Here is a 12,651-nt window from a genome sequence, read left to right as displayed (position 1 = left end):
TAGTGCAGTGATTTCTCCTTTGCTTTGAAAAAGGTCTGTGAGGAAAAGGAAGTTGAAGTTAACCCCTAAAGCAGAGCGATCCAAAGGCAGCTTCTTGAGGGTAGTGCAAATATTATTTTAACAAAGCACTTGATTGCAGAGAGATTATCTGGGGAGAGAGAGTAGATTAACTTCTTCGAGAGGATAGAGTGAGACATCTTCAGTTATGGCACAACTTTTGTTTCTAAACCCAGAGTTGTCTTCAGCGGGAGCACAGCAGAACCCTTGTAAACACTCTGCAAGGGATCTGTCACTTACCCTCAGGCATTTAGCCCAGCACATCAGCTATGAACCAGGTAAGTTTAAGTAACCTGCTTCAAAGAAAATAGAGTCACTGTAAGAAAATGGTTTAGGTTTTTTTTAATCTCACTTCTCCACAAAACTCTGATTCTCTCTCAGCTATTTTTGTATAGGAGATTCTTCACAGAAGGAGGTTGCAGGTGCTGCAGAGAAAGCAAACACAAGCCTTTTGATGTATACAAATGCTAACTTCCAGTTCAAGGCTGGGTTGAACTTTCAGATGGGTTCTTCATTTTACAACCATGACTACAGGGTCATGTTCCTCTATGAAATCTGCAGGCAATATCTCCATTTAGCATTGTAATTTAAACATTCCTAAAGCTAGGAAGGAGCTATCCCAGAAAATTATTATTGTCTTAAAATTTCTTTTGGTTATTTGATTTTTTGTTTTGTTTGCTTGTTTGTTTGTTTGGTTTGGGGGTTTTTTATCAGATGCTCAGTCCTTCTTGAAAGAAAACACCAGAAGCCTCATCAGGTAAGTGGAAGATGTGAATCCACCCTGACTATGATTAGTCAGATAATCATTTCTGTAGTTGGGAGGAGGGCCTGTTTATCCAAAGCTAACAAGTGCTACCCTTTCCAGAAAGGGATGTGGTTTGTGTATGGATAAAATAGGCAGACGCTTAATAGTCCAGCTGCTTCCTGGGCTGAAAGCTTTCTTAGAAGCCTGCTGGATTTCCTTCTGGTAGTACTTCACAATGAGCTAACCTTATCTGACTATGTTCTAAATCAATATTTATAGCTTTATTAAACAACAACTTTCAGAAAATAAAACAATAATATCCTGAACTTTACAGAAAGGACTTTAGCAGGTATGTCACAGTAAAAAAAAAAAGGCTAAGTACTGGCAATGGTTAGGCATAATTATTGATTTGTGAGTAATTATATATATATATATTTGTGAGTAACTGGCTAATGTCTGCTTAATAGCAGGGATCAAAATTCAGCCTCTAGGATGCTAATTTCCAGTGTTTTCTCAGTAAACTGCTTCTTCTTGTAAAAATCAAAAAGGTTGTAAATAATATCTAAAGGGCATTGTCAGTATTGTGGCCTTGCATTACAAGTTTCCAGAAACAGACACAGGACCCTACAAAAGCTATAAACTCCATGCAGATGGAAAAATCCCAGGGAAGTATTGAAGGCTTCAGTTTTGCTAGACTGCATTAGGCTGAACCAGAAAGTTCCGAATTTCTTTTCTCAGAATGGGGCAGTCCTGAGGTTTCTCGGATGCTGATCACTAGTTTGAATAAGGTAAAAGAGGGACTGCAGAGGAGTGCAAAGTTAGTTATTTCTTTAGAAATCAAATTATCCAGCTTGCTACCAAGAGAAAAAGAACTTAAAATATAACAGCACAGTTTCTAAGGCTGTGCATGCTGCTTTCTCCATTAAATATTGGAAGGCAACTTGATTTCTTCAGAGTAATTCATCAGCTGATTCTGAACAACCCTACGGGCATTAGACAGAATGTACATCCTGTGAGGAATGAAGAAGCACCGTCCCACTGGGGTGAGAATGACTCACCCGTGGATGATTAACTGTCTCTATGGGACTTGAATTTGTGTTATCTTCTGCTCCCAAGGAACAACTGAAATTTCCTTAGGGCCCTAATGCTAAAAACCTGAAGTTCACTAAGAGGCCACTGCCTAAAGCCTAGATAGAAATCCCATGATTTTGCATCTTGTCACTGCTCCACAGAAGCTTCAAAAAAGTAGAAGAGTCTGCAAAGGCTCAGAAGCTTAACAAAGTTATCCAAACCAGGCTGTTTCCAGGGGAGATGCAGAGGCCCCTTGGCTTTTGGGGAACAGAATGCCCCACGGTTTTTCTCTGACCTACTCCAACTGCTCAGGCTAGAGCTGTAAGAATCTCATGAGGGTTGAAATATCTGTGTGCAGGAAGAATACAGAGAGCATTATGGAGCCTCCTCCAAGTTTGCAGCTTGCATGATCACACAACATTCCCAGTTTTGATTCCAAAGTCAGAAAATGCTCTATAGGGTTGACTTTGCAAGTTAACACCGACAATGAGTATCATTTCTGTGATGGCAAATAATGAAGATGACTGAGAAAAAGTAATTTTGCTCCAGATTACTACGCTTCCTTTAAGAACTTTGTTTTTGAAATGACCACAGTGTTTGAATTTTACTGTCACCTTCAGGTGCTTCTGCAGTGTTTTGATTACTCTTCAATCATGCTCTAGAAAGGGGGACTCTTAACCTGCAGAGCACTGTTTCCCAGGGATGTTTGAAGTGATGCTTCAGATCAAAAAACTGTTTGATGAAATCATCAGCTGATGACACCTTGTTGTACCATAGTACTGAGAACATCACACATTTCTCTTTGCAGGTTTCACACATCTAAATTCAAAGGCTTTTGGTTTTTGGGCTTGTGATATGTTCTATTGCTAGATTTAATAACTTTTTCAGTCCACTTCTCTTTCTTCCTAGAAAGAAAATGTGTTTGAGGAATTTTAATATGTAAGGGTGACATCTGGTCAGAGCATTTCCTAACCAGCATCATACTGTTCATAGAGGGCACAGAGTATCCCATAACAAACTAGATTGATTAATTTATTTCTGAAGTGCACCAACAATAATGCTTCTAACCTTAAGCAGGCAGGGGTTTATTGCAGTACATTCCTCTCTCCATGCAGGCAGGGATGACTCAGGTGCTCACGTGGCAGTGGAGGTAAGTCCTGACTCTCACCTTTGGTACCACCACTGGCACCTTGTAACAAGGGCTGCAGCTGTGGATGATTGCTGAAAAATCTCATTTCTAGTAGCAGATTTTTTTCAGCCACCACCTTTCTTTACTCCCTGCATTTTTATTATGCAGTTCCCCAGAAAAAAATAAAAAGTGATTATGCTGGGTAGTTTACCCTCTGACTAAAGGTTAAAGAAGTAGATGGTAGAAAAAAATGGATTGTCGATATTTATGGAAGGTTGCATTAGTGTTTCCTTGTTTGTATAAGCAGAGCTTGCTGCAGAGACCAAATCATGTGATATGCCATCAAGTAAGACCTTCACAGCAATCTGTATTGATGTAATTATTTTCCCAAGCTACTGTAATGTTTGAGACTGAAACTTTGCAATGAGATAGAAAGATTAAGGCAGGCTAGCAAAGGGACGCTGATGTTGTACCCCTCAGAAACAAGTTTCACGTGTATCTGGTGCTATCTGTTGTAGACCAGAGTGAAGTGACTATAGCAAGTATGGAAGAGACTATTTCACTGTCAGCAAAGGATCAGTCAGGCCAAGTGGGACATGCTGACCTGCCAATGGGGAGTGGAAAGTGAAAACTTGCAAACCAGTTTTGGGGGAAGCCTGATTTATAGGCTTTTCCTGACACTTTGATTTATTTTTTTTTTTTGATCTTTATTAATACAAGAAAATCTTGCCTGTTGGATTAGTCTGAGGACAACTGGAGCCCAGTTAGATTCACCTAAAATGAACACTGTAACAATTTGTTGCAGTAGAATTACTGCAGGAGGTCCTGGACTTGCTCATGCAGAAATTGAAAGAAGCTGCTGAAGTTCTTCATTGGTTCAGCCAAACCAGCTGATGGCTGTATTTTCTGCTAAACCACTGTAAAATAAATAGTGTTAAGAGTTCCCAGGAAGGGTTACTTTGGGGAAAGCTCCAAGGAAGCACACCCTCAAAGCACTCCTTTTGTAACTTGCTTTTTTTTGTTTGTTTGTTTTAAGTCTGCCTTACATTTTTATTTTCCCAGTGATCACATGGAAGTTTTATGAATACATAAAGTTGTTCTTAGTGGTTACGCAAATCACTTCTGCAACCTTGCATCAACAGCCCTTCCCACATTACCATGGTTACATCCTTATCACAGTTTGACCTTGCATTTCATTACTAAAAATATCCCGTTCCAGTATAACGTCCAATTTAGGAAAAAGCCCCAAACAAACAAATTTTATTTTCCTTTTCAAGGATCAAATGAGGTCACTATGGTCTTTCCAGGAAACGGGTTCACATTTGCACAGGAATAATGCAGTTCATTGACAGCAGGCAAACCTTCTTGACCTCTGTTTTTCTGCTTCCCCCTGCAAAACTGAAGCACCTTTGTATGATTAACCATTTTGGACTGCAGCTGCTCTTCTGGTTCCTAAGTTCAGAAAAAGCCATTAAGATCACTTGGTCCAGCTTTAGTAGAACAGTGTGCCCACCCTGGGAACACTTTGTGAGGTACCCAGGCTTCAGGCTTTTGACCACTGCCAGCTGGAGGCACTGGGCATATTTCCTGTTCCACCAGTAACTGACCTGCTCTTGGGCACTGATACAGGGACGTTCAGTGAGTGCAGAGCACTTCGCTCCACTTTTGGTGACCTGGAAAACAACCCAGGTCCAGAACTGTAATGTTGTCATCTACCTGATGGAAAGAAAGCTTTTGATTGGGTGCTGTGAGACCATTCCTTGACTATTGCTTCCCAGCCCTGGCTTGGACAGCAGAAGACTTGAACACCCTCTTCTTGCTCAAAAGAAATCTTCAGCTCTCCGTAGTGGGGCTGTAGCAATGTTGGGTGGACTGCTGGACCAGCTCCCCACTGCCTGCCTGCAGAGGCAGCAAAGAAAATGCACCAGGAGCAGACTTGTGGCATGGCTATGGCACTGAGAAGGGGGCACTGGTGTGGACTAGGACCAGGAGAATTGCTGCACAGCCTGGTCTGAAGGAGTCCAGAAGTCAGGCAGGGTAGAGTCAAGGGCAATCTGCCAACCACCCCATCTTTAGCTGCAGTGCTGCTGCTGGTCTTCTTCCACTTCTGGGTTCGGTGCTTCCCTTATGTGCCCTGGCAGCATAGAGTAGCATTCCCATCCACAGTGAGAAGTATTTTAACACAGGTCTGTTGATAGTGGAGTTGGGACAAGGCCTTACAAAGATCTTACAAAAGGCTGGAGCCATACTGTCAGAAGACCTGCAGAGCAGGACCCCACTGAATTTCAAAGCAGAAAAGTGGGAGCATGGGTAGTGCAAGAGTCCTCACAGGCACTAATCACACCAGTGGTCCATTCCCAGCCTGGCTGCAGCTCCCTGTTCTGAGGCTGGGTCGGGCTGGAGCTGCTGGCCAGACAAACCCTCTCCTGCTGGCTCCTAGTACAAGAAATGCTGTTTGGAAACAATGGGTAATAAAGGAAGTGTTTTCTCAAATAAGCCCAAATAAATACATCAGTGAACTGCCTCTGTCCATGAGGAACATCAGAGGGCAGTGAAGTTTTGCTACATGGCAGGGCTGAATTTGTTGCTGTGTGCAAGAAGATGCTGTGGAAGGGGCTAGTGGGACTCCTTGAGGGGGTTGGGGGGGTGACACTTTGGAGAAGTCTGCTTGGAAAAAGTGCCAGTGCTAATATCACCTTGCTGCCATGGTACAATTAAGAGCTATTAATTTTCCCACAGTTGATTTTGTAATTGCACTGCAGGGCCTTTTGAATACTGCATTTAAATGAGTCTGCAATTGGAAATAATGAAGGTTAAAACCCTCTTACATGATTTTATGATCAAATTAGTTCCTTTGACCCAGAAAGCAGCTGTGGTAGCAACAAGCCTCACATTAGGAGAAAGACTCTAGGTTTGAGGTGTTGTTCAGAGCTAGCTTTAGAAAGGTACATCCATACAAAGTGACCTCAAAGTCAAAAAGATCTTGCGCTCCAGGATAGAAGCTGGGAAGGAATCTGGTGTGAGAGTAAGTGCTGTGAACAGAGTGGGGAGCAAGGTCTGTCTGCTGAGAGTTATGGTATCAAAATCAGGTGATCCCATGAAGTGAAAGCCATTGGATGCTGGGGACATGCTGCATATCCCACCCTGCACTTACTCATCTTGAATATCTCTCTGTTTGTAACTACTACCAGGGAGGACTTTGGCTAATCCAGAGCAGCGTTCTTTTATTTTTACTCTGTAGCTGGCAAGAGGGTTATTAAGATGTTCCCTTAGTTGTTGGGACTTGGGGATTCTACTTTTATCTCCTTAGGCTGTTGTTCCAAAGTTGCCGTTGGCTTCAGGACCTCAGTTAATTTCAGCCCTGCCTGCCCAGCCCACAGCTGGCCTTGGACACATCGAGTGACCTCTAGGAGTTCAGATTGTCCCTCTTCATCCTGAGCATCAAGAAGGAGTTGGTAATAGTTTCTTTTTGTTTCAGTCCTGGTTGGAAAGGGTCTGAGTGCTGCAAAGGGCTGCTATGGACAGAGCTGTGGTGTCCCAACCTCACCACACCCCTTTTTTGTCTGGCCAGGGAGAGTCCATCCCCCTGGCATGGAGCACGCCCTGATGTGGTAGATGCAGGAAGCTTTGAACTGCAAAGCACGTAGCATCACTCTAATCTTCATCCTTTCAGGGTGGGTGTAGGAAAGCATGATCTGACAGCTCCTGGCTGCTCTGGGCAGTGAAGCAGCACTGAGTGAGGCTGTGACGGCCTCGCCATGGTTGCCTGTTCCAATAGTGAACAAGGCTCTGGGACATACGTGACTGTCAGCTTGTGTATCAGCATCCTTGGTGATGACATTCTGCTGTGTAATCCCAGTGCTCCAGGCTCTGTCACACGCAATGTGCCCCTGGGCTGCTCACACATGGATGCCACCACCTGCACAGTCCCATTAGTCCCAAGATCCAGGTCTGAATGATTTTCAAGCTTTCCCCTGGCTCTGCTCCAGTGAACTTACAGACTTCCTCAGCATTCCTTTCCTTACATTGCCTTTCCTGAGCCTCCCTTGGCTCCTCGAGAGCCCTCTCCTCCATCTGCAGCCTCTCTGGGTCTCTGTGCTTCATCAGCTCCCATCTGGAACTCATCTTGGTGCTCTCACATCTTGCTGATGTGCAGCTTCATCTGTGCTCTAGGAGGAGAGACTGTGCTTCCCTTGGGATCCTGCTTCAAAACCCAGTGGGGGGTGTGTGTGTGCGTGGATTGCCTCTGGCCATCATAGGGGCATATTTGCCCTCCAGTTGCAATGTTTGCCTGACGATGAGGGAAATGCAGGACATAGTGGAGAAGGTGGAGGCTTCACAGCAGCTCTAAATCCACTCTGACCTTTCCTCCTGTCCCCCAGGTTGTGTTACCACTTGCACACAGAGCCCTCACATTCAGCTCAAGGGGCTCCCTAGACCGAAATCTCCTGGGCTGAAAGCTGACATTTGGCAAGCTGTGTAAGCTGGAGCCCTTAGTTTGCTTTAGCTGATGGAACAGCTTTTCTCGGGCCTCCCTTCCATTAAACCTCCTGATGAGATTCTGGCATACGACAGGGCCAGGGTACAGCAGGGAGGATTACTGGTAGCACTCACAGAGACATTGACTCCTGTGGAGAGTGATTAGCAACTCAGCCTACACTCCTGGCTACTGAGAGCCTTCAGGAATCCGATTAGGGCACTGCAGAAATTTATTTATGTCTGGGAACTGAGGAGATCAGAGTGGCAGCAGTATTTGAGTTGCATAGGTAGGGAATGGGAGCAACATTTTTCAAACTGTTCGTTTCTCATGGGGAACTCACCTCTAGCTCCAGAAGTTCCATTACATTGACACTTTTGTGCTTGATATAAAGAGCTGCAAAATACCCTCTGAGCATGGAGGGTATAGCCATCAGGGAGCAGCCAAGTGCTGGAGATGGCAGCAGCATCAGGGAGCTGTCTACCTGACCCGGGGCGCTCCTTTGCCCGCCGGGCACAAGAGCCCTGGTGACTCCCTCGGGAGCGCTTTGCCTTTAGGCTGGGATCTCACTGCCACCACCTTAACACTCAGTCCTTAGCAACTGGATTGCTTAACACTCAGTCCTTAGCTGGATTGTCCAGCTGTGTTGGGAAGAAAGGAACAGCCCAGCTCTCTCTGATAAAGAGTTTGATCCTCAGGCTCCCGTCATGCAGTGTGGGCCGGGATGCACGGTTCGGCTCGGGCTTGGCTTGACTTGGCTCTGCTTGGCGCGGCTGGGCTCAGCTGGGCTGGGCTGGGCTCAGGCTGGGCTGCGATGGACTTCGGCTAGGCTCAGCTCGGTTGTGTTCGGGCTCGGCCGGGCTCTGGTTCAGCTCGGCTGGGTTTGGGCTCTGGCTCGGCTCGGCTGGGCTCGGGCTCGGCTGGGTTCGGCCGATGCCCCCGTGGCCGTGCCGCCGGGGTCCTATGGCCCGCTCTGCCCGGCAGGGGGCGCCTCCCGCCGGCCCCCCCCTCCGCCGGCCCCGCCCCGCTGGCCCCGCCCCTCTTTGTGTCGGCGGCCAATGGGGGCGCGCGGCGGGCGGCGGTCGCGCGGTAGCGCGCGGCATGGCGCGGGGCGCGGGGCGCGCCCCCAGCGCGGCCGGGGCCGGTACCGGGGGGAGCGGGGCCGGGACAGGGAGCCCGCGTTGCCGCCGCTGAGCAGGGGCCGCCCCGCACGGCCCTGATATACACACATACATACATACATACATATATATATATTTATATAAAGAGGGACCGGGCGGCGGCGAGGCCGCGGGGCACCTCCCGGCAGCGGTCCCGGGCTCGGGCATGGCCGCGGGGCCATGACGGGCTCGGCGGGCGGCGGCCGCGGGAGCAGCCGCCGTGCGGCGGCCGGCAAGGAGGGGGGCCGGTCGCGGAGCGCCCAGCCGCGGGCGGCGGGCGGCGGCGGGAGCGGCAGCGGCGGGGGCTCGGAGGAGGAGGAGCAGGAGCAGCAGCGAGACGGCGGGTCGCTCTTCCTGGTGAACAAGAGCGGCTTCCCCATGGACGGGCAGACCTGGGAGCGGATGTGGGGGCACGTGGAGCGGGTGCATCCCGACGGCGGCGCCGTAGCCGCGGCCATCCGGAGCGCCGCCCGCCTGGCTCGGGTAAGGCGGAGCCCCCGCGTCCCCCTCGTGCGAAACGAGAGGGTGTCACAGAGCCCGAACCTCGAAGTCCCGCGGCTGCTAGCTCTGAGGTCGTCCAGGGGCCGGGGAGGCTCGAGGGCGGGTTGGAAGGGTGTGACAGCTCAGCCGAGAGCGTGCTCTCGGGGCTGCGAGGGGCAGCGAGGAGAGAGCTGGAGCGTCTGCGCTCCGAAAGCGTCCGGAACGGGCAGCGGGGGCTGCGGGATGCTTAGGAACTGGAGTTGGTATCTTGGGAAACAAGTAGGAAGAAAATGACTTTTTTATCCTGGGGAGGAAAAAGTAGAAAACAAGAGTTAAAAGGAACTGAACGAAGTGCTTTGTGCAGTTTAAATCACGTTTTTCTCAGCTCTTTGAAACACAGGCATTTTCTAAAACACAGCCTTGCGCCCGAAGTGTAACAAGAAATTTAAAACTCAGGCATTTCATTTCCAGTACGTAGAAAGATTCCAAACGCTTTTGTCTTGTACGTTCCTCAGTACAAGCTCCAAACAACTCTGCTTAACCCAAGTCTTTTTCCTTCAGCCAGGAAATGAAATGTTGGTATCTGTTGTTGTTCAAAGGCTTCTCACCACTGCGCCGCATTACTGATCACAGTGTCTTTTACACTCTCTGCTTTGGCAGACTTTGAGCTTGATTCACTCCTCCCGTCTGAGCTGACCACTGAAGTCGGGGTTGATTTGCACCCCTCTGCATGCTAGGATGAGATGGTCGGGCTGGTGCTGTCACAGGCCAGATTGTCAGTGATATTTATATATGTATATGCCTTTTCTCTGTGGGGTAGAAAGGAAATTTTGTGTACAGAGAAGTTGAAAGCTTATTCAGTAGGGCTTTTCTGAGAAGGTGCTTGTCAAATAAGATGCAGGCTGAAAAGGCCTTTTATCTCTTCTGCAATGTTTAGTTCAGTGTAAGTGCAAAAGGGGCAATCTCTTTCTCTCTGTTCTACTCCTTGTTCTGGAACCAGCCTTTGTTTGGATAGGGGAGTAGATTCAGCTAAAGAATAGTCTAGTTGTATTGAGTTTTTTGTGGTTCCTTGGTGTGATTAATCTTGTACTTGTGCAAGGGCTTGAGGTAGAATTGAAGGGGTCAGGGAGAGGGTAAAACTCGTTTCAGCGGCATGACCGTCTTACAGTAGTCTAGACAGCCTGCAGATCTGTTTGGTGTTAAGGGATGGCAAAGCAATCGCTAGACTTAACTTCCATCCCTTACTTCCCAGCTCCAAAGTGTGTAACTTTTACTGATGATACCCATGGTGACTGTCAAAGCATCTGCTGAGAAGTGCCAGTGGTTGCAGTGTGCTGGCATGCTGCCTGTGGGAGTGCCCCACAGAGCATTGCCCATGGCTTCTTCCTCAGTGCCAAAGCACTGGCCTGACTCTCTGTGGCATGTGTGCATGAAGTTGATTTGGACAAAAAATGTTTTGAAATCTGCTTGGCCGAATCATTTGTTGTTGGTGATCAGTGGAGGGTGATTTAAGAGTTGTACTCCTCCAGTACTGTCTGGAAGGAAATTCCCTGTTGCAGTGATTAATTTCTTCAGGAACAGGAGGACTTGGTGACCCCTGTGACTAAGTAGCTCTTTCTGGCTAAGCCTGGAACCTCTGGGGTCAGAGGGCAGTTTGAGGACCACCTGGTCCTTCTTAGGGCCAACACAGCTCAAGTGAGCAAATGAAGGTTAGGAGCAGGGGGTTTTGCCACAAAGTGATAGTGGGTTGCTAAAGTGATGATGGTAATTTCTGGTTCAGAATAGAAATGTGAGGGGAGACTTGTTCCTTAAACAGTGGTACAGATTTTTTTAATTGACTTGTGCTGCTGGGTATGTGCCACCCCGCAAAAGACCATGTACTGCTGATTGGGAGTGACAAGAAAAACTTGTGTCTGTGAGAAGATGATTTGTAATCCGCTTGCATTCATAGTTGGTTCAGGCTGAGTGAGTGGTGAGTGCAGCTGCTCCATTTCTGCATCTGATCTGTTCTTAATCCCTAGTGATGGGGAGAGTTTTCATCAAGAAGCTCCACTTGATTGCTCTAATCATCTTGGTATTAGTCTCAGCAATCATACACTCAGAACGGTTAAGTAGCTTCTTACCGTATTGGGGAGATTGTCCTTACTGGAACAAAAGCAAACTGCAGAGATGGAGAGCTGCATCTCTCTCAAGAGGCAGAATCCTCTCAAAAAGCTGGCTTGTCTGCAAGGAGGCCAGTTCTGGAACCTGAGGGGTGTCCCACCTCTGACTGCTGGCTTGAGCTCTGGGAAGAGTTCAGGCTTATGGTTTGGAAGGACTGTGCAATGCTTTACATGTCCTGTGATCATGGAGATACTTGTAGATCTTAATGAATTAAACCTCTAACCAGCATTGAGGGCTCTTGCCTGTCAGCTTCATTTGTGCTAGATAACAATGTACTTGCAGGGTGAGCTTGTAGAAAATTACTTTCTGGTCATTAAATGAGACAGTAGAATTGGGCAAGACCAGTTTCACACAGGATGTCTGTGGTGAACTGAGACTACAGCATTTCCAGCCATAGGATGATGGTCTCAGCTCTGCCACATGGTCTTGTAGTGTAATGGCTTTACTGTCTTTGGATCTCTGGATCTGCTGTTGCTTGGAAATACTGATATAAGGTCAAGGCTTTTCGTCTGCCTCCTCTCTCTGTTTCACTCGCTTCACAAATTCATGGTCTGTAGTGCTGTGTCTGCAGTTCCTCTTGACGTCCCTGATCTGCTACAAATCTTCACCAGCGCCTTGCCACTGAGCTGGGATGCACACTGTTAGCTGGAAAGCTGCAGCCTCAACAGCAACAATGCTACACTTTCCTTTGCTTGTGGTGGTGTCCTACAGCCCTGGCTTCTGCTCCACGCTGGGTGGGTGCCCAGTATCGGTGCTCCTGCAGCTGGGGCAGGAATTGGGGAGGGCGGGAAATGTGTTTGGTATGGAAGGAGTGGGAGTGGCAAGTGGCTGTCCTCTGCCTGGCCTGGCTGGTGGCACAGTTTGTGTACTGTCCAGTTGCACTGGAAAGATGAGAGCAGTGCGATGTTCTGTGTGGGGGAAGACTGATGTTTTTTCTGTTGTGTCCTGAGATCTGGAGGGACTTGGGATTCCTGGCTCAGCAGGCCTGCTGAGGTAACTTTAACAATCGAGTTATGTGTCAGCCATTGGGAAAACCGTGGTTCTCTTTACCAGATCGTACCTTGGTGTCTGACATGATCATCCTCCTTGGATGATGTATCACCCACCTTGGAGATGGGGAGCACCTCACCTGGAGGTCCAAACCTGATCCCTATGGTAAGGGTGGCCACTCTGGGTTACAGGAAGGGCCACATCTGTTCACGCTGGTGTGATCCCTATGGCATCCTGGGTCCCACAGCTGTGCGAGGGCTGGAAAAAGGATGTTGTCTGTACCTCTGCAGCAGCTGGGCCTCTCACTGGCTGGGGCTCCCATTGTCTTGGTGTATTGTATAAGTGCAAAGCATACACCTAAGAGCTTCTTTATCTTCAA

The 12,651-nt window shown here is 48.0% G+C and overlaps 1 protein-coding gene across 4 annotated transcripts in view; it reads left to right on the top strand.

Moving 5' to 3' along the window:
* The first annotated feature begins 8,625 nt into the window (after positions 1-8,625).
* The window catches only part of VASH2 (vasohibin 2), a 37,719-nt gene continuing 33,693 nt past the window's right edge, over positions 8,626-12,651 (top strand). Inside the window, exon 1 of one of the 4 annotated variants that reach the window (XM_032684257.1) lies at positions 8,626-9,122. In XM_032684257.1, coding sequence (XP_032540148.1) covers positions 8,820-9,122 — 303 coding nt within the window. In that variant the 5' untranslated portion in view covers positions 8,626-8,819. Of the gene's footprint in view, positions 9,123-9,192; positions 9,212-9,234; positions 9,399-12,651 lie in introns of those variants that run through there. The other 3 variants (XM_032684262.1, XM_032684259.1, XM_032684260.1) reach the window with 3 other exon arrangements.

The sequence above is a fragment of the Chiroxiphia lanceolata genome, chromosome 3, assembly GCF_009829145.1.
Source record: "Chiroxiphia lanceolata isolate bChiLan1 chromosome 3, bChiLan1.pri, whole genome shotgun sequence".
Classification (NCBI taxonomy): domain Eukaryota; kingdom Metazoa; phylum Chordata; class Aves; order Passeriformes; family Pipridae; genus Chiroxiphia; species Chiroxiphia lanceolata.
This window is presented reverse-complemented; position numbering and strand designations above follow the sequence as displayed.